Source organism: Anoplopoma fimbria, chromosome 7, assembly GCF_027596085.1.
Source record: "Anoplopoma fimbria isolate UVic2021 breed Golden Eagle Sablefish chromosome 7, Afim_UVic_2022, whole genome shotgun sequence".
Taxonomy (NCBI): domain Eukaryota; kingdom Metazoa; phylum Chordata; class Actinopteri; order Perciformes; family Anoplopomatidae; genus Anoplopoma; species Anoplopoma fimbria.
The window spans coordinates 21,613,839-21,632,976 of NC_072455.1; the positions used below are offsets into that span (position 1 = coordinate 21,613,839).

The 19,138-nt window shown below is 41.6% G+C and overlaps 1 protein-coding gene across 1 annotated transcript in view; it reads left to right on the forward strand.

The window, feature by feature from the left end:
• Positions 1-298: 298 nt before the first annotated feature.
• svep1 (sushi, von Willebrand factor type A, EGF and pentraxin domain containing 1) overlaps positions 299-19,138 on the forward strand; it is an 85,609-nt gene continuing 66,769 nt past the window's right edge. Inside the window, exon 1 of the mRNA XM_054601882.1 lies at positions 299-919. Within this exon, the coding sequence (XP_054457857.1) occupies positions 371-919 (549 nt within the window). The 5' untranslated portion in view covers positions 299-370. The remainder of the gene's footprint in view (positions 920-19,138) is intronic.

Consider the following 19,138-nt stretch of genomic DNA (forward strand, 5'->3'; position numbering starts at 1 on the left):
GAAAGCCAGGTATACAGATTTATTTTTGAAGACTGGCAGGCAGATACCTTGCGAGCAAGCTTGAACATTTTTCCAGACCGGACCAGAGTTTTTTTTTCCACTGGAGAGACGGAGAGAGAGAGAGAGAGAAAGGCAGATGGACAGAGGAACATTTTGAAACAAAAGAGAAGAATCCTCATCTTCATTCAGCAATGCTTTTGAGGAACTCTGCACTGAACCGTTGCTGTTGCTGTTCCTGGATGCTGACACAGGCATAGGACATATTTAAATTCACTGAATTCATCCTGAGAAGAGGATCCACGTTGTCTTTTTTTTTTTTTTTTTTTCTGCAAAGTCCTTCTTCTGTGCAGGTGTTGTGCTGACTGTCACTATGTTTTCTCAAAGGTACTCTTTAACACCATCATGGACTTCTTGCATTTTGGTCTTGTGCATCCTGGATGTATGGACCACAGCCTGGCCGGCAGCCCAACAATCCCAACCCCGGCAGCAGTCCCGCCGGTCCAGGCAGATGCCACCCTTAACCTCTCCATCGTCAGCGGGCAACCTGTCAGAGAGCGCCGAGAGCAAAGTGGAGCGCCTCGGCCTGGCGTTCAAGCGCAATGTCCGGGAGCTACGAGAGAAAAGCTCCTGCTTGGACCTGGTCTTCCTGGTGGATGAGTCGTCCAGCGTGGGGGCCAACAACTTCCAGAGCGAGCTGAGGTTCGTGCGCAAGATGCTGTCCGACTTTCCCGTCGCGCCAGAGGACACACGGGTGGCGTTGGTCACCTTCTCATCCAAGACCCACGTGGTGACCAGGGTGGACCACATCTCAGCACCTAAGTCCCACCAGCACAAGTGTTCCCTGTTAAACCAGGAGATCCCGGCTATCAACTACAGAGGAGGCGGCACCTACACGAAGGGAGCCTTCCAGAGGGCAGCGGTGAGTCAGACCTAAGGATAAAGTGAACACTTATTCCAGTGAGGCATGTGTATGTGCATAAATGTGCCAGCAGATCTGTGCATGAGTTCTATTTTCTTGAATTGTGCTCATTTGCTTTGCCTCTTTATAATGAACCTGAGTTTGCTTTTCATAAACCTAATCTATATTTGTGACTGCTCAGTGTGTGTGTGTGTGTGTGTGTGTGTGTGTGTGTGTGTGTGTGTGTGTGTGTGTGTGTGTGTGTGTGTGTGTGTGTGTGTGTGTGTGTGTGTGTCTTAGTAAAGCTGTTAATGAGGCCCTGCGTGTCCTTGCTGTTGCTGCTCCAGCTTCCTCTAAATTACACACCAGCAGATAGTGAGGGGGAAGCCGCTCGCCAGCTAATTGTTTGGGAGTTTCCAGTCATAAAAAAATACTATTAAGAGTGATGTGCAGATGCATGTAACACTGAAGCAATAGGTTTGCAAAAGTGGAACAGAGAGCAAGACACATACATGCAATTAAAGTGTAACATTTTTGTTTGGTTTGTGAATCATGGGCAGCGCGACTTAAATGAAGCTTTCTGAGTGAATATGAATATTACCGATATGGTTTTGACAAATACTACTTTTAATTAATGTCATTATTCCGGACACATTCGTCTCTTAAACAGAAGCATCACGGTTTGTTTGGCTGAATTTGTTTTGGAGGCAGGGCTTTGGCGGTTATGTGGGATTACAAGGGGTCAAAATGTTAGCTTGTTTATGGTTTGTTGATTGGAGCTGCCTGACACCCAACCACGCGTACACACACACACCCCCAAACACACACACACACACACACACACACACACACACACACACACACACACACACACACACACACACACACACACACACACACACACACACACACACACACACACACACCGAGGACATATGGCACAGTTCATCCGTCAAGTCCGAACAGCCCAGCTGTAAAAGCTGTGTTGGTGGTATAGGGGCTGGTCCTGTATAAACACACACACCTCGGCTCATTCCCTCAGATCTGCCTTCACTTAGAAGCTTTGTGAGCATTATGTTGAATTACACACAAGACAAGATTCAGGTGCTTTTTAGGGGTCTGCAAACGTAGAATCACTGCAGCCTGTTATCATGCGTCTTTGTGTTATTTTGCAGTCTTCTGATAGTTGTTGCATCCTCACAGATGGAAGGACAAATGGCTAACATCATGGCGTGGTGACAAAAAGACATAATAGATGTTATGACTGGGTGCACTGAAGTCAAAGAACCTCTTTGACACGGGTACGATCATGATGAAACGACTGATGGATGTCCAAATACCTCAGCTTGGGTCTTTGCAGTAATGAAGTGTTGAGTAAAAAAGTAATTGCAGTGCGACAAAGACTATAACCATCAGTTTTAACAAAACTATATTCAGAAAAAGATCACTTTAAAACCTTTGATCACCTTGATGCTACCTCTCCAACTTTCCATTAACGCATTGTAGATTATAAAAAAATGAAGTCAGCTTAGTTTAACAAAGAGGTAGGTAAGCTGAGTTGTGACAGGTTTACCCGTCAGTCCATCCCTGTTCAAAGCTAATTGCCTGGGACCGAATGTATCCTCCAGCTTAGTGCTGAAAGCTTGGCCCTCAGGACAGGTTTTCAGCTCGCCCTCCTTAGTTAAGTGCTGATAAGGAGACCTGCTGGCTGCATCCCAGCTGCTAAAGACCACAACAGTACCAAGAAAAGGCTTTCTGGGGTCAACTTTAGTGCCTTTATCACCATTCACAAACACTCTGAATGTTTTGGGTGATTTATCAAGTGATGTAGTAGCCAAAAATGATGTAGTAGCCAAAAATGATGTAGTAGCCAAAAATGGCTTAAGAAAAAAAGGAGGGTGAAGTGCTGCTCAGGCTCTTAAGTTGGCTTTCCAACATTGCTATTGATTCAAAGTCTGATTAAAATGAAAGATAAAATTGAATTCCGTGTTTCACTCATCATGGCCAACAAACACTGCTGTATTTCTTTCCAGTACGGCGTCTGCATGCTGAGAGTCCGTAGGCTGACTTGAGCGATGTATGAGTAATGGGAGTGCTTTGTGCCGCCTACGCAGAGCTGAGATCTTTTGGAAAGACAGATGAGCCTAGCAGATACAGACCGAGAAGCAGCAGATCAACCGTTACTCCAGAAACCAAACCCACACCTGATGGATTCGGACTGACGTTTACTGTGTCTTCACATGATCGAGGAAGTGATGTTAAAACCCCCCCCAAAAAAACAGGCCTGTCTTTGATTTATCGCCTCATCTCTGCATTATTTTATCGTCTGTCTGAGTCTGAATGGAAAGAGAAAAAAAAGACTGTTGTGGTCTCTTTCCATTAGCTGCGTAAAGGATGGGTCTGCTAACACTAATCTACAAAGCGCATATCCGCCTGTCATCGTGTACCGACCGAACTGAACTGTAGGGCGACCGTCTCGGTGTGTCAAATTTGAGAATTTTTGCGGTGTGTGTGAGCGCATATAATTTGTATTTTTGTGCATTTGCCCGTACACGTGCCTCCATGTGTTGGTGCTCCTGTGTATCCTTCAGAGGCTTCGAGGGTGAAATTGTGTGTGTGTGTGAGAGTCTATGTTAGAAAGAAAGAGAGAAAATAAGAGAGAGAGGATAATTGATAATTGCAGTATAATAATAATAATGCCATATTTTATTCCCTTGGCTGGTCCTGGCGGTTCTAAGTGCTGTAGAAAGCTGGGATCCATTAAGAGAGACATTTTTCCACCAGCCGTGCATGTAGAGACAGGGCTCTCCTCCAGCACTCTTCATCTCTGTCTCACTCTGTGTCTCTGCTATCTGTCCATCCGTCTGTCTGTCTGTCTGTCTGTCTGTCTGTCTGTCTGTCTGTCTGTCTGTCTGTCTGTCTGTCTGTCTGTCTGTCTGTCTGTCTGTCTGTCTCTCTCTCTTTTCACCTAATACTTCATACAGTAGGTTAAAGCATCAATGTTTGTTTCCACAGTGACTTTTGATTCAGGAATTTCTGATATTTCTACTAAGTTTAGGTGAATTTACTTGAGAATATATTGAACTAGTAAGTGTGTATAGAGCGTAAAATGAGGTTATATAAGATTGTCATAACTTTCACTCTCTAGCTCTCTCTCAAGATGATGTCATTTGTTGTACAAAGTGTTTTCCGACCACATCTAAACACAAAAGTGTTTATAGCTGTTCTAAATGGCCACACTCTGAGGCGTGGCAAGAAGTCATTAAAGCGGTGAGAAGCAATTAATTGTAGAAATTGAACTTTCTGACAGTCTTTCCTTAAGGGCGTTCATGGCTTTTCACTCGGGTTAACACTTGAAATGTGATAGAAGAATGGCAATAGAGAGCTTGATAGACAAGTATTGCAAACTTTGGTGTGGCCAATTGATTAAATTGTCGGATTGTTATTTTTGGAAAGTACCAAGACTAGTCGGATGCAGCCCCTAGATTCCACTTAGAAAGGGGGTTTCAGACGCTGTCAGGTGATCTGTCAAGCAATTTGTTTCGAGCATTCATAAGGCAAGTAGGTCCGGATACCAAGTCAGCACTCAAAAAGTACTGATCCCTTCTCTTTCTTCTCTTTCTTGTAAACCAGCACATCATTCTGTGTGTGTGTGTGTGTGTTTGAAATAACGTAGAGGAGGATAAATGTCATACTCTATGAGTTTATTAAGACTGCAGCACTCTGTCATAATGATTCACCGTGCCTCATTTCAGGATCTGTCTCTCCTCAATCTTTGCGTCTGACATGATGACCTGGTAGCTGATGACATCACTCACTTTAGTTTTCCAGCACTTTCATGTACTTTCATGTACAAAGGAGCTGATTGATGACTTTCAGTAAAGGTTTTCAGGCCTCTGAGGAATAACTACTGTACTGTACCTGAGACAGAAATAGTTCACATCACCTCCTCCAAACTGAATCATATTCCCTTTCCTCTCTACTCACTATAATTGCCCTGAAAAAGTCAATCCATTTTCCTGCTCTTTTTTAAAGCTCTTGTTTAATTTATTTTCCATGCATTTGCCTTTTACATGACCAAATATTTTCAGGGGAATATGGCTCAAGGCCTTTCTTTTTATTCTATTGGTAGCTGGTAATCTTGTTGATCCAGGAATTATGGCTTTTTGCATTGTTGCATTTATTATAGTTTGCTTTGGATTCAAGTGTCAGCTATAAAATGCAGGGAGAGAAAAGAGTGTATATGTAAAAGCCAGTTAAAAAAAACAGTCATCACTTGTTTTTTGTCTCATCATTTGTCTTCATCCCGGAGTTTCGCCTCTAGGTTGCTATGGGTTTCCAGATAAAAAAACCCTCTTGCTCTCTGCAGGCAGACCCGGCTTTGGCAAAGAAACCCAACCACTAAACTGGACTTGGCGACTTCACTGTGTAGTCGGCCTTCACAGTTGCATAAGAAACAGACAGATGGGCAGCGTGTGAAGAGCAGTGGGAGAAAGATGGAAGAATGAGAGGAAAAATTGTGGAAAAGAGGGGAAAAAGTTGATAGAAAGAATGTGGCTCTTTCTGGTGGTTATTCCCAGTAATGTCTTTACCTTGACTGTTGGTTAGACTCTGCCTGAATCTGGTTCAAATCAGACTTTACAGTAGGTTACAGGCGATAGACACTTAATAAAAGGAGGCTTCCCACTCGGCCAGCCATTCTGTTTCTGATACTGAAATCTGCAGGTGTGTTATTTTCCTCTGATTCCTCCAATGATCCCACACACTCATTATTTAAACACAAATTCACACACACATTCACACACACAGTTTATGGACCAGCTGCATGTCTTTACATGGTTGTCATTGTATAACTCAGAGGGGTTATAAGACTGTAAACTGGAGTGCGTGCATGGGAATGTTTGTGCTTGCATTAATAGACATTGTGATTTTGTCCTCAACACAGAGCTCTAGAGCTGTTTAAATAATCTTTGTAGAAGTATACTGCAACTAAAAGCTCTACTCACCACCATACACATTTTAGCTTGATAGTTAAGCAGAAATTTGGCAGCTTTTCAAGTAGCTGCCATGTTTCTTTTTCAGTTGGAAAACCTGAATCGGAGCCCACATTTGCCTAGTAAATCCAAGTTTTTCAGAGAAGGAGAATGCTTGTCAATCACACTTCCTACAGCTCTACTTGAGATGATGCCTTTCTTTGTCGAGCTTTGCCTGACCACAATAAGGGGAAACACATATTGAGGGCTTGATTTGTAAGGCACCCCGTCTCATTCCAGTGGGTCAGCGCCGTTTCTTCCACTTCTTCCATTTTCATGCCTTTCAATCATGCTCTACTCCGGAGCCGCAGACCTCCCCAGCAGCTCGTCGAGCAGGGGAATGTTACTGTCATCAGCTTTGACGCATTACAGCCAAAATATGCGGTATTGTTTTTCAAAACATTGTCTATTAGATTAAATGAGGCATGTGTAGGTTGCTTATATTTGGTCTGTGGAGACGTGCTGTAGAGATCATGTACATTCTTGGCCTGTCTGAATTGCCACACACACACACACTAACACACACTTGGGGGGACACACACATTTACACTTTATGCTGATGTTTGGGGGTCCGAGCCTTTGTCTGACTTTCTGAATAACCGATGATAAGATGTAGAGTGCAGCAAATTAAGGTGGGAAATGAACACCATCAATCAACTGGAAGCTGGAATTTTTTTTGTCTACGGCGGCAGATTTTCAGCGTCCTTTTCATTTCTAGAAAATACATTTGCTTACTGGAGCATATTTTATTCTCTAAGCTTAGTCACAGGGGAAATTTGAAACAAGCCAGTGAATTCTCACCAGCACTAAACACAAGCTAAACTCTCACTACAGTGTAAGATTGCAGGAAATGATACTGTAGAGAGATGGAGAGCTACTTTTTCACCAAGAGAATAAACTTATTTCCCCTTTAAACCTCCCTAAAATATGACCAAGTGTGGGACTCTAGAGAAAGAGAGAACGCTACTACAGTTATAGAGAAAGAGCCGATGCAAGCAAGTGCCCACTGCAACAAATGAAAGCAAGGTGCATCTCTTTGATCCGGTCCCAAAGGCTGGACTCAGCCATGATAAGATGATAAGGAAAAGTCTCTGTTTCCTGTCTGTGTAACTGCCACTTCCCGCCATCTCACCCTTAATCATTTCCTCCCCCTCAGTCCGTCTGCTTCACCCCTCTCTGCCTCCTCCTCCTCCTCAGTGTCGGAGGGTCTCCGGCAGGGTTGAATCAGACAGAAAGGATGGAGCAGATATGCTGCCTCACCTACCAGCCAGAAAGGCCCTGATAAGACAGAGAGGCCAGACAGGAACGTCCACAGACACCAGACAACAGATTTAAATGTCTGCAGTGGGATCTGGGTCCCTACCATTACCGTTTATAGCACCTCATATATCTGTGTAAAAAATGATCAGGACAGTAAAGTGAGGCTTAAAAATAAACGCACATAGCTTTTTGTCCAGAAACAAGATAAGTGGTGGGAACAGAAGTTCTAGTAATTATGTCAGTTCTGCTTTTAAAGCTGAATTGTGTAACTTTGAGTAGGTGAAAACTACAGCGCAGATGGCATTGACAAACCTAAAGTGCATCTTCAACTAGGGTAAATGCTGCATAGGAATAGATAAAACTTTCAATCGTAGGCTTAAAACCTTATCATATATTCAACATAGTGTGTATTAACCTATAACCAGTGATTTATTTAACGTTTACAGTTGTTTGATTGGAATAATTTTAGAAGCCTGACGGATAAAACAATTCATTGTTTTGCAAGAAAAACATTATCATAAAAGAGAAGTGTGAGAGGTAAATTATTTTGTGTTGCAAAATAGGTTTCTTTCCCATCAATAATCATCATGTGACCGTTCAGATGTATCCCCCGCCTCATTTGAGGAATCCTGCAGTTTGCAGTTGTTTCTTCTCTTCCTCTTTCCGGCTCACTAAACCAACATTTGGTTCTTGTATTCTGTTTCCTCTTAAACATTCAGTTTATAATGACTGAATGTATAACGGATCTGCCATCCTTACATAAGGTATTGCTGTTGGAAAGTAGGTGCTACCCCAGAGTCCGTTTTTCAAAAAAGTAGATTATATATTCCAATTTATTTTTGTTGTATGCAGATATCTTAATATAACTCCCAACTTAATAACATAACACGCATTACCCTCGCATCCTGAAAGCTTTTTGTAATTGTAGTAATTTGTAGTAACTCTTTTTTTCCCCAAAATGATCTTATTTTGAAATAGTATATCAAAACCACTCCTTACACACTTTACAGGGTGACCTGATTGGCGTAAATGCTCAGGGGGTAGTTGGAAAGTTATTCAGACACTGTCATGGTGATGGAGACCATAGACTCAACACTTTAGTGTGTGTGTGTGTGTGTGTGTGTGTGTGTGTGTGTGTGTGTGTGTGTGTGTGTGTGTGTGTGTGTGTGTGTGTGTGTGTGTGTGTGTGTGTGTGTGTGTGTGTGTGTTTTGGGTTTAGTAGGAAGAAATGCTTTAGTCTTGGGTTCTGGATCTCTTCACACTAAATCATCTTGACATCTTGAATATTCTCCATTCTCTTCTTTCACAACTTTGTCCATCAACCTCAAATATGCTTTACTGAGGCATTTTGGATCATTTTTCTCACATGATGCTTTGACAAAGCTATTTTTTCCCATTTTGTCATCATTGATTCTTCTGGTTGGAAAACGGAGCTTTGAAATGTTTTTTTCTAATCATTCTGAAACATTTTGATTAAATCTTTTCTCAAGCTGTTCAAATATGACTATTTGCAGCTTTTCTCTGTCTTTTGGCATAGTTACTTAAATATCTTTAGGTTCATCAAACAATCTATAAAATACAACTGTACATTACCTACCCAGCACCAAACGGCAGACAGACGCAGTTGGCGTCTAGCTGGTGAACATAGAGGAGCAATTGACAACTTAAGTGCAAGATATTTCCCTCAGGAGTCTGTAGAGAACAAAATCATAGCTAAAAGACAGTGAGTATTGGACTTAGATTGGCAAGTTCACCAGAATCAAAATTCCAAATATATGATGAAGTTGCTACGTAACGTAAGTAATTTGTCCGTTATTGTCGGTTTGAAGATAGATGTTTGCATAACTAACCAGCCATGACTTCAGAATGCCTTTATTACTTAACGGCCGCCTGTGCACTCATTTTCCGTCTCTCGTCACACTCTGCTCACCCCTGCCCTCCTCTCTGAAATGGATACCGAATATTTTCCAGAAACAGGGGCCTACTTTCCGACCTCTGAACGTCTAGAAACACCCTGAGGCCTCCTCATTCACCATTATCTCACACAAACACAATGTAACGTGCACGCTGGCCTGATGGAACTGACCTCAGATGAAAAGCAAGTGAATCTAACCTGACCATGACCTAATTTCAAATCAATATGCAAAGCACGAATGCCTCATGAACATGCTTTATCAGATTATTGTAATTTGTTTTGTACAGAGTATCTAGAATATTTGTTCTTGAAGATATGGTCAACAGATGTATTATAACTGATACTTTTGTTCTCCAGCAGCTGTCATCATGTATTGATAACTTAGGACCCTTTGAAACCCCCGTCACATATCTGTTGAGAAGTGTTGACAGACAGCCAGGTAGGGCAGTGATATGCAGACTGAAAGGTCGGCTGAGTTCAGCGGTCATGGCGACGGGGTGCATCTGCGGCTCACAATACATGTAGTCCAGAAAAACCTAATAGAGGCTGAACATGCCCAAATATGTGCAACCTGTCTGAATGGCGGATGCTAATGAGGAATACTGCGGCGTGTTATCTTTCCAGTTATACACAGCCAAACATCTATTATGGAGGCAATCAAACAGTTCTAAAAAATGCAGATTTTCTTGTGAACGAGCTATTTTGTCAACCAAAAGCTTAAACTAAGCAATGTACAATCTTTGAAATAGCACATTTTGTTACAAACCTTTTGTTCTGAACCATTTTCAAATACATTCCAAATGCTGGAAATCTCATTTGGAAAGAAAAACACTCAATTTGCCTGAGTGAGACTTTTTCATATTCCCAAATCCAAGGTCACTAGTTTCCTCCATCAACTCTCCAAGCATCCTGGTCCCATCTGTATTCACTGCAGCAGCCGTAGACTTGGCAGTGTAAGACCAGGCTATATCCTTCTGCTGCAGTCTTTATCCTTCATATCCTTCTTTAGGTATTTTTTCTTTTTTTTTAAGGAAATCAGCCATCTAACCACTTCAGGAAGCACTAAGAGTCCAACTCAAATTTAGGAAATACCCAAGTTCAGTTTTTTACATCTGTCTCATTGCCAAGACAAATCCTGGTGTTGATCTGTTAACCATTCAGAAAACAACCTGGTCCCATTACTTTTCATTTTAAACAAATTTAGTCTTTAGATTGTGGATAAACTGCAGTTTTTAGAACACACGTGTACCTGCTATACCTTCATTAGCCTGCGTTAGTCAGCACACACTGATGCATGTTGGATAGATCCAAAAGGGGCTGGCAGCCGAGACACTGATGGACTTGAATGGATCTTAAATATATGGAGAGGATCTGAATCTAACTTCGTTGGAAGGGGGAAGTGTTCATTGTATCTCGCCTGTTTTTTCTAGAAAATGTAGACAGCTTGAAAAGTTTTACTGTCTGTCTACTGTCAAATTAATTTTTGTCCAGTTATTCTAGACTTTGCTGAAAGGTTGTAAATGACTGCAGTTATTACTGATGAAGTATTTGGCTTCTGCAAAAGCTGCTGAGATTGTAGTTGCTGTCTGAACGACTGCTGTTTGAATCACCTGAAAATCTGTCCATCTGTCTCTCTCTTTCACTTCTTTCTGTTTGCAGTTTGTCTCCACATGTCCCTCGCGCCTAATTTTCCGGCTCCAAGGAAATGCTCCAGCGTTTTCTTCAGTAGTCGTCAGTGTATACAGTCAGTATTTGCTGGTTTGGATGTTGTGGAGAGTGTCCCACTTGGCCTTGGGCTTAAGTTGTTGCGGTCAAATAACTGGGCCTCCCCCCGGCCAAAACCAGCAACTCCAGTTAGAGAAAGAATTTGAGAATAAAAATGAGGTGATTGAGGCCAGTGGAAACAACAGGGAGTGTGTGTGTGTGTGTGTGTGTGTGAGTGTGTGTGTGTGTGTGTGTGTGTGTGTGTGTGTGTGTGTGTGTGTGTGTGTGTGTAGTGTGTAGTGTGTAATGTGAGTGTGTGCCAACAAAAGTGATGCAAATGTATTTATACACTGATCCCACTGTGTTTCTCCTGATACATTCTGATATATAAATTGAGGGCTTTATCCAAGCTCTGATCCAGTACCAATTTTGTTTATGTATCCCCCACAAATCATTGGATCAATCTAAGGTAGCATGAGGCTATAACTACACATCTCTTCTAAGTGGAAAAAAATGTGGCCCTGCAGTTGTAGATGCTTATCAGAATCACAGTGTGACATGAAATGTGAGAGAGGAGGAGGAAACAGTGAATATTTCTCTAAAAGGATTCTCCATTCGCATCTTTTACCTACATATATTTCCACATTCTTGCTATCCAATGTACCCCTGGTACATCAGGAATCAGAGGGGGAATTACCACACACCACCTCGTCTTTCAACCCAGGCCCAAAATAAATAACTCCTGCTACTTGCAGCACTTAAGTCACAATTATCCTCTGCAGCTTTTTTCACTCATTTTAGAGAAATGAGAAGTTGGAATGAGCTCAGCACAGGAGACTGGAGAGGACAATCTTTACACTTCCCGGCTCTGTAAAACACAGATGTCAGTAAATCCCCTCGACGGACACAAATGTAATTTCAGACTTTTCTGCATGGAGCGCATGAATCCGTCACTGTGTCATTTTTTTGCACGGTACCCCTGTAGTTAATTGTTCCCCTGAGAAAAGGTTTTCACTTTAATGACTGCAGAGAGGAGGAGTGTAAATCCTGTCATAAAAATCCGATCTACAAAGTGGGGAGTCTCCGGGAGCTGCTGCGAGCTTACAAGGGCGGATTTCACCACTTCAGTCCCTGTTGGGCAGACATGAATCACACACAAACACTCACTCTCTCTAAAGTTTTATTTTATTAAGTTTTAAAATGAAATGCTTGGTTGACTGTTTTGTCCCGTCAACGTCACTCTCAGTCCACATAAAAGCCACAGTAGCAGTTTCTACTTACCTGACACAAAAAATTGCTTGGATTCACCTTCACTGTTACACAAAATATCAGCAGCTTTACCTTCTCACACACACACACACACACACACACACACACACACACACACACACACACACACACACACACACACACACACACACACACACACACACACACACACACACACACACACACATGCCTGTGAACACACACTTTCCTACGCACATCATGCTCACTCTCTTAACCTCACACTTCTTTCCGCTGAGCGTGCATTCACACTCAAACACGCACACACCTATACACACAGATTCCTGCTTACTTAAAATACTGCTCAGCGATTGATAGGTGCTGCTGACACCAGCCTTATGGAACTGTGTATGTGTGTGTGTGTGTGTATGTATGTATGTGTGTGTGTGTGTGTGTGTGTCTGTGTCTGTGTCTGTGTCTGTGTGTGTGTGTGTGTGTGTGTGTCTGCGTGAGAGAGAAAGCGATAAATTGAATGGTGAGGGTGTGGGGTGTTGAGATGGAGAGGTACTGAGGGAAATGTGTGATTTGGAAAGGTGTGGCGCTGAGGAGGCTTTAAAGAATAATACTCCTTCGGCAGGGTCAAAGGTCAGGGAGGCGTCAGCAATGACTGTCAGCCGCTTTAGTGTCCTGTGTTTTAATGTCATATTAACGATGAATATCATTAGAAAATAGTAGTTTCTTGATCTCGCTGGAAAAATTGTGTTTCCACTAGGCCACCCTGCTCTTTTTTGGGGTATTGAATAGAGTTCGTCTGATGGTGGGTTTTAGAGGTGGATTCCCATATTAATATTTGAGAGTTGACACAATCTTCGCTAGGAGATGAAGTTACCCGTTTTTTTATGATACATATATATATTTATGAGCCCTTTACAGAGTTGTTGTCCATGTTAACTAAGTAACTTAGGGGATTCCTCAGAATCAGAAATACTTGATTTTGCCTTGAATTGTGCCTTACTTTAGTGGATCAGAACATATCGTGTATGGAATGAATCTGCAAATGCTCAGAATCTAAATTAGACCAAACTTTTCTTTGGATGTGAGTTTTTGAGTCACGACAAAGCCCAAAATGTGGCCTGCAACAGATGAGGGAAAGGTTTTATCCTAGCCGATGGGCGAAAATGACTTTTGCTACTAAACCAGTTGTTGATCACATAAAAAATGTGAATTGCCGTACAGACGCAATCACACAAACGAATGCTTACGCCTTGCAGAGATAAAAAAACTAGTTCCTGTTCTCTGGTGAACAAACTAGGTACTGGCAATAACATATTTGGCATTTCTGTTCTGCAGGATTCATCGGGTTTATAACATCTGCCATGCTGATGTATCAGTTGGCCTCTAATATTGAATGAGGAACATGCATTTTTAATAAAGAAACCAACTGCGTTTGATGAGTGCACTTGAACTCATTTTGTTGCCGCAGTACAAATCAATCACATACCTCTGAAATGCTGCTCCGTTCTCACACGAAACAGGATTAAGTCCAAAGCTTTGTGATTAGGGACACAAATCACACAACATCTTTAAGCATAAGGATTTACTTTGGCATTCTGAGATTAGGATTTACCAAAAGCGTCATTCATTGGCACCTGTAGAAACCAAAAGTATTTCAAAGAGCAAGTAGTGGCAAACTAAATAACATGTTTTTATGGGCTAAGGCGCATAGGTCTATTAGTAAACCACTTGCTATGTTGAGGTTAGTGTTGTTGAGTGCCAGATTCCATTGAGTTGTTTTCTTTGGTGAGTGAGTGTGTGCGTGTTTTTCTGTCTGTCTGAACGTCTCTGTTAGTTTGAATGGCTATAAGTAGGTAGTTGGTGCATGTATGTGAACCCACGAATATGCTGACATCCTGTTGTCTTTGTTTGTGTGCTTAATGTGATTTATTTCTAATTCTCTAGGTCTTATTGTGCAAGATTTTAGTTTCTGGATCTCATAGTTGTGTTTTCAGCCTCAGTAGGAAAACCTGTTCCAGGTAGTTAACCAAATATAGAGACAAAATATGCACTAGCCTCAACTTTAATTAGCTCGTGTTGGAAATGATTTGTGTTGGCAAGAAATCCGTCCACCAGGACCTGATACGAATCATCCAACTGAGTAGAACACAAAAGCACATTAAAATAATCTGTTTCAATTCAGGGTATCCAAACACTAAATGCAGGTGTTTCCCAGCAACAGAATGTTTGTATTGGTATTTTAGTTTTCTTGGAGAACTAGTAGTTACAACATCGTCGTATGGTCCACATTGCTCTTGATTTATGATGATGTTTAAAGCTTTTGTAGAAATCCATGGCAACTCGGGCCGAGTCTATGCAATCCCAAAATGTGTCCTCCTCTTCAAATGACCTCCCAGCTCGCTCTCCCTCTCAAAGTTGTGAGGTCTAATATGACTTATCAACGAGCCTACCAACCAGGGCCAAGTCAATAAATTGAAGCCTCCCTATTAACATATACTACAAACACTGCGACTCTCCAATTCCCCACTCTATTAGGGGAAATCTCCACATGCAGCTGGTGCCAAGACAAATAAACCCCCCTGGAGAATAAAGAATGGGTGGGGGGGGACAGAAAGAGAGGAACACGAGGAAGAAATGCAACTACAGCAACAACAGAAAACATACTGCAACAAAGGAAAATGCTGCGTGTGTCTCCGCAGTGTGGTCTAAGCTAAGTCTGGACGAGATGGGATACATTTTAATGGATACTTTATGCCAGCGACAGTCCCCAAATAATTCCCTCCGTATAAGCACTTTCAACACGCCAGTCTGGAGTCAAGAAAATCATCGCGCCTCACCACACTGTTTCCCTTTGTTTATTTCAAAATCAAAGCTTGGCCTTAGAGATGCTGCTGTGGTTGCTCTGTGTTTGGGTAATGATCTCATGAATGTCACAAATATTACATAACTCGTGGGATTTCTTCCACTCTAAGAAGCGTAATTCTGTTGAAAGCAGATTATGTGTGGCATGTAGATCGTTTCCAACACAGCAACGACATAGTCTAGTGGCAGCAACATTTCCAGCTGTCTAAAATATCAATGTTATGTGTCAGGTTTTGCTTTATTGATGCTGATCAATCATACAGGGATCAATCTGTCAGAGGAGAGGCAGCATGTCTCCACTAACAGGAGCCTCAATAGACTGAAATAAAATGAGGAAAACTTGAACTATTATATCACTCTCACCACCTTCTTTCTACTGCTCAAAAGGCATCTTAGATGACATCCAAAAATGACTAACTGAAGGAGAAATACATACACCAAAAATATTAATCACACCAATAAATCCCAGAATAACTCCTGGACATTGCATTGATAATGCATAAGAATTAATTACATCTGAGGCTGGATATTATCTAAAAAAAAAACATGGACAAAAAGCTGCAGCTCATTGAATCTTCTGTATTAGTTTATGGTTAATTGAACCCAATACATGTGTAACATATTAAGCACGCTGGTTTTCATCGGATTAAAAGTATGAAGGCATCATGAAAACATAGGATGAAATTAACCAGTAACCTTACCATGCACTCAGTGATATGTGAGATATTGTGCAAACCATGTGGCTGCACATCCAGTTGGAGAACATTGAAAATGTCAAAATAAAACAGATGAGGTCAGATATGCAATTTCAAAACCTCCAGAAAAAAGATATACTATGCTGATACTGTATATGTTGAGAGAAACAAAACATACCATTTGAATACTGAAAATGTCAAACACATGCCATGAACAAATGTAATAAATATAAGCACCCCAAGGTACACGATATGATTGCCAAGTCAGTCTGACCCAACGATTGTTCAACTGGCACTGAGCGTAACCGCTCTCGTTATTCTTCCTCCCACTCAATCAAACCAGCTCGCCTCGTCCAATTACCCAGAATGCCGTGTCCGATTGGAACACGGTCAGTGCCTTGAATGTTTCTCTCAGCGCTTCGTTCCGCCAGCACAGCACCAGACTACAGTGGGGGGGTAATTGAATGGGTTTCTCATTCACCAGCCCAGATAGCCTTTCCCCTTGGCATCACATTGTGGAATTAGCTTCTCTCTCTCTCTTCTCTTGAGTTGTTGAGTTTGATGAATGGTGTTGTGACAGAAAACCGTCAGGCTGACACCCGTTGCCGTCCAGCCTACCGAGCTCTGGCAATTAACTGCCTGCGCTCTTCTCAAACACTTTGGATGCCAGTGCACTTCTCAGTCGAACTGTTCTCAGTCAAACTGGGCCTGCTTAGAAATCCACATCACACAGGCAGAACGTTAGAGTGAAGACTTTTAAATCATTAGGTAGTGGTAAGTAAGTCAGTGGTTGCCAAATTGGGAGCAATTTCCGGTAATGGCTCCTCTGTTCTAGGAATAGTTTTCCATCCCTAAAATTTTGCCAACTATACCCAAGACAGGTTAACAATTATCCCAAAAAACATCTTCTGTGGTTTTAAGAACCTCCACTTTCAGCACAATGATTGATGAATTATCCTCTCTGAAAATATTGTGTTGCTTTTTGTGTCTACTCCACCAAAAGTACAGATACAAAACTTCTCTGGGATGGGCCACCATATCGGGTTGATTGATGTGCAGCAGATGGAAATGCAGGAGATAGGTCTGATGTTTGATATATTATAGTACATGATTCTGGTATAAATGCTCACACATCTCACACTTGTAGAGCCATGTTTTCATTCATCATAACTTGGAAGCTACACTTGCAAGTATCTGTTGCAGTGTTAGTTTCCAGCTCAGTCTGCAGTGTTGATAAAGGAGAAAAGACACTGTCTGGTTTTTTACTTCTACTGACTTTTCTGCAGAGGGTCATCCTGACTAGGTGCCTTGGTTATGCAGCCGTCCCTTTTTATTTAGCTCATATGACCGTCAATAAACAACTGGACAACAGCACAGTATGTTCAGCTGTCTTTACTGCAGTGATAGTGAAATATTAACAATGAAAACTTTAAAATGCAAGATTTGGGGGGTTGCTGTGCATATCCCAAAGCATACCATATTTATTCTCTTTTATTATGACAAGTTAAAGCTATAATGGCTTCTCATCAGAGTGCAGTTGTGAGTATAGACATCCTGCAAACATCTTCTTTTATTACACAAATAACTTTTTTCAGCATTACCTCTGAGGGCAATGCTTTTTGGCAGCCAATCCTAAATTGTGGGAGGGTTCTGAAACTTGTCTTAGCAAGTAACATAAACTACTTTGTTGAAAAAAAGGGATGACCTGACATTTATGTGATTGGCCGGCTGCTGGATCTGAGACAAAATTCAAGTATCTACAAGTTGATTTACATACCACACCAACAGGTCACAGTAACTGACTGAGAAACTGGCTGATAGATTGGAAATCAATCTAGTAACTTTACTGCAGGAATTGTTTAATGTAGGCCTACAAAGATTTGAAGAACATAAGCTAACACATGCAAAGCCACCTGCATGGCCCTCAGCATCCTGGGTGGCCATTGAGGAAACCAATCTCCTTTCTGTCAGTCTTGTGGCAACCCACCAAGCAAAACAAAAGCTGGGAAAGTTTTGTGAAATAAAGATAGGAATCAAAGCTTGAAGACAAATGTTCAGAAATACATCATTTGGAAGTCAATGCATGTGCTTTACATGTGCTTAAAAGTTGAATTGTTTCATTTGCTTTTTTAAAATGGGATCCAACCACAGTAAAAAGTCAAGATATTAAACCTGAGGCCTCTCACTAGATAACAATAATAGTTATTTAGTTATTGCTGTGAAGCATGCAGTACAGGAGGAACAAAAACAAGATGTTTTATGGGATTGACGCATATCACTGATTCGAACAGGAAACAAATTGAGCTTTGCAAGTGACCTAGTTTATCTCAAATATCCAAAGTAAACGTGTCCCTGAGATGTTGCTCAATAATACCAAAGTTGAGTCCGGTGTCTGCAGTTGTGTTTCCGTGTGTGCATCTTGTTCTTTTGAGCCCCTGCAGAGTTGTTGTTGTTATTTTTACCATCCAAGCCAAGAGCAGATAGCCTGTAACAACAAGCGCTCTCACTTCCGACCGATGGGGAGACAGCTTTCCGAACGGATGCAGTTGGGTTGCATTTTTTTTTTTTAAATCTGCTTTGGAATGCCTGCAAATAAAGTTTTTTGTTTTTGGAAGGTGGATTTCAAGGAAGTGAAAAACCTTGTAAGAGAATAACAGACAGACTTCTGCTTGAAGCTGTGATGGTTTTTCATTTAGTCTCAGTAAGGAAAAAGAAACAGTCTGAAGAAAAGTAAAATGACTGACAAATCCCAAGTGCCATTCCCAAAGCATAATGTATTCTGTTAAACATTCAATAGTAGAGCTTATCGACCATAAATAGCCTGAAATAGGTCTTGACTTGTGTTGTGCAGGACACAGTAACTGTAACACCTGCACAATCAAAAACAATCCCTCCACAAGAAATCGGCTACCATTAGTTTAAATGATATATTTAACTAATGATCATATACATGTTGTGCACTTTAGGCACCTTAACAACACCTTTAATGTCATTGATCTTTTGCATATACGTCCCACTGCAAAGAAGTAGTAAAGAAACTAATTATTAACTAGTTCTGCTTGGAGGCCAGGTGGGTTCTGGCTCTGATCTAAGTCCCAGGAGGGGCTGATGGGAGGCCAGGAGTGCGGTTGCGAAAGGGGGGGTCCTCATTTAGCATTCAGCATAGCTGCCATGCATATATAAGCCTTTGATTAACAGCTGGGGTAACTTGGCACCATCGTTAGCCCCTCAAGGTGTGGAAAGGTTTCCCAGTCTCTTCTGCCAAATGCAACGAGGTGCCTGCTTTTTGAAGTTCTATTCATACAAGCATCTGTTTGGAGATGGAGAGTCTGTCAGAATGAGGATCCAGTTTTTCATCAGTGGACTGATGGTTTTATTTATATGATGTTTGTTTCATCAGTGGATAGGAAAATAAGTATCAGGAGAGTGTCGTGTATATGGCTGTGTTTCGGTGGCTTATTCACTTTTATATCTTAGTCCAAGTTGCTAAAATATCCAGATCTGTTGAACTTACAATATTACAGATATC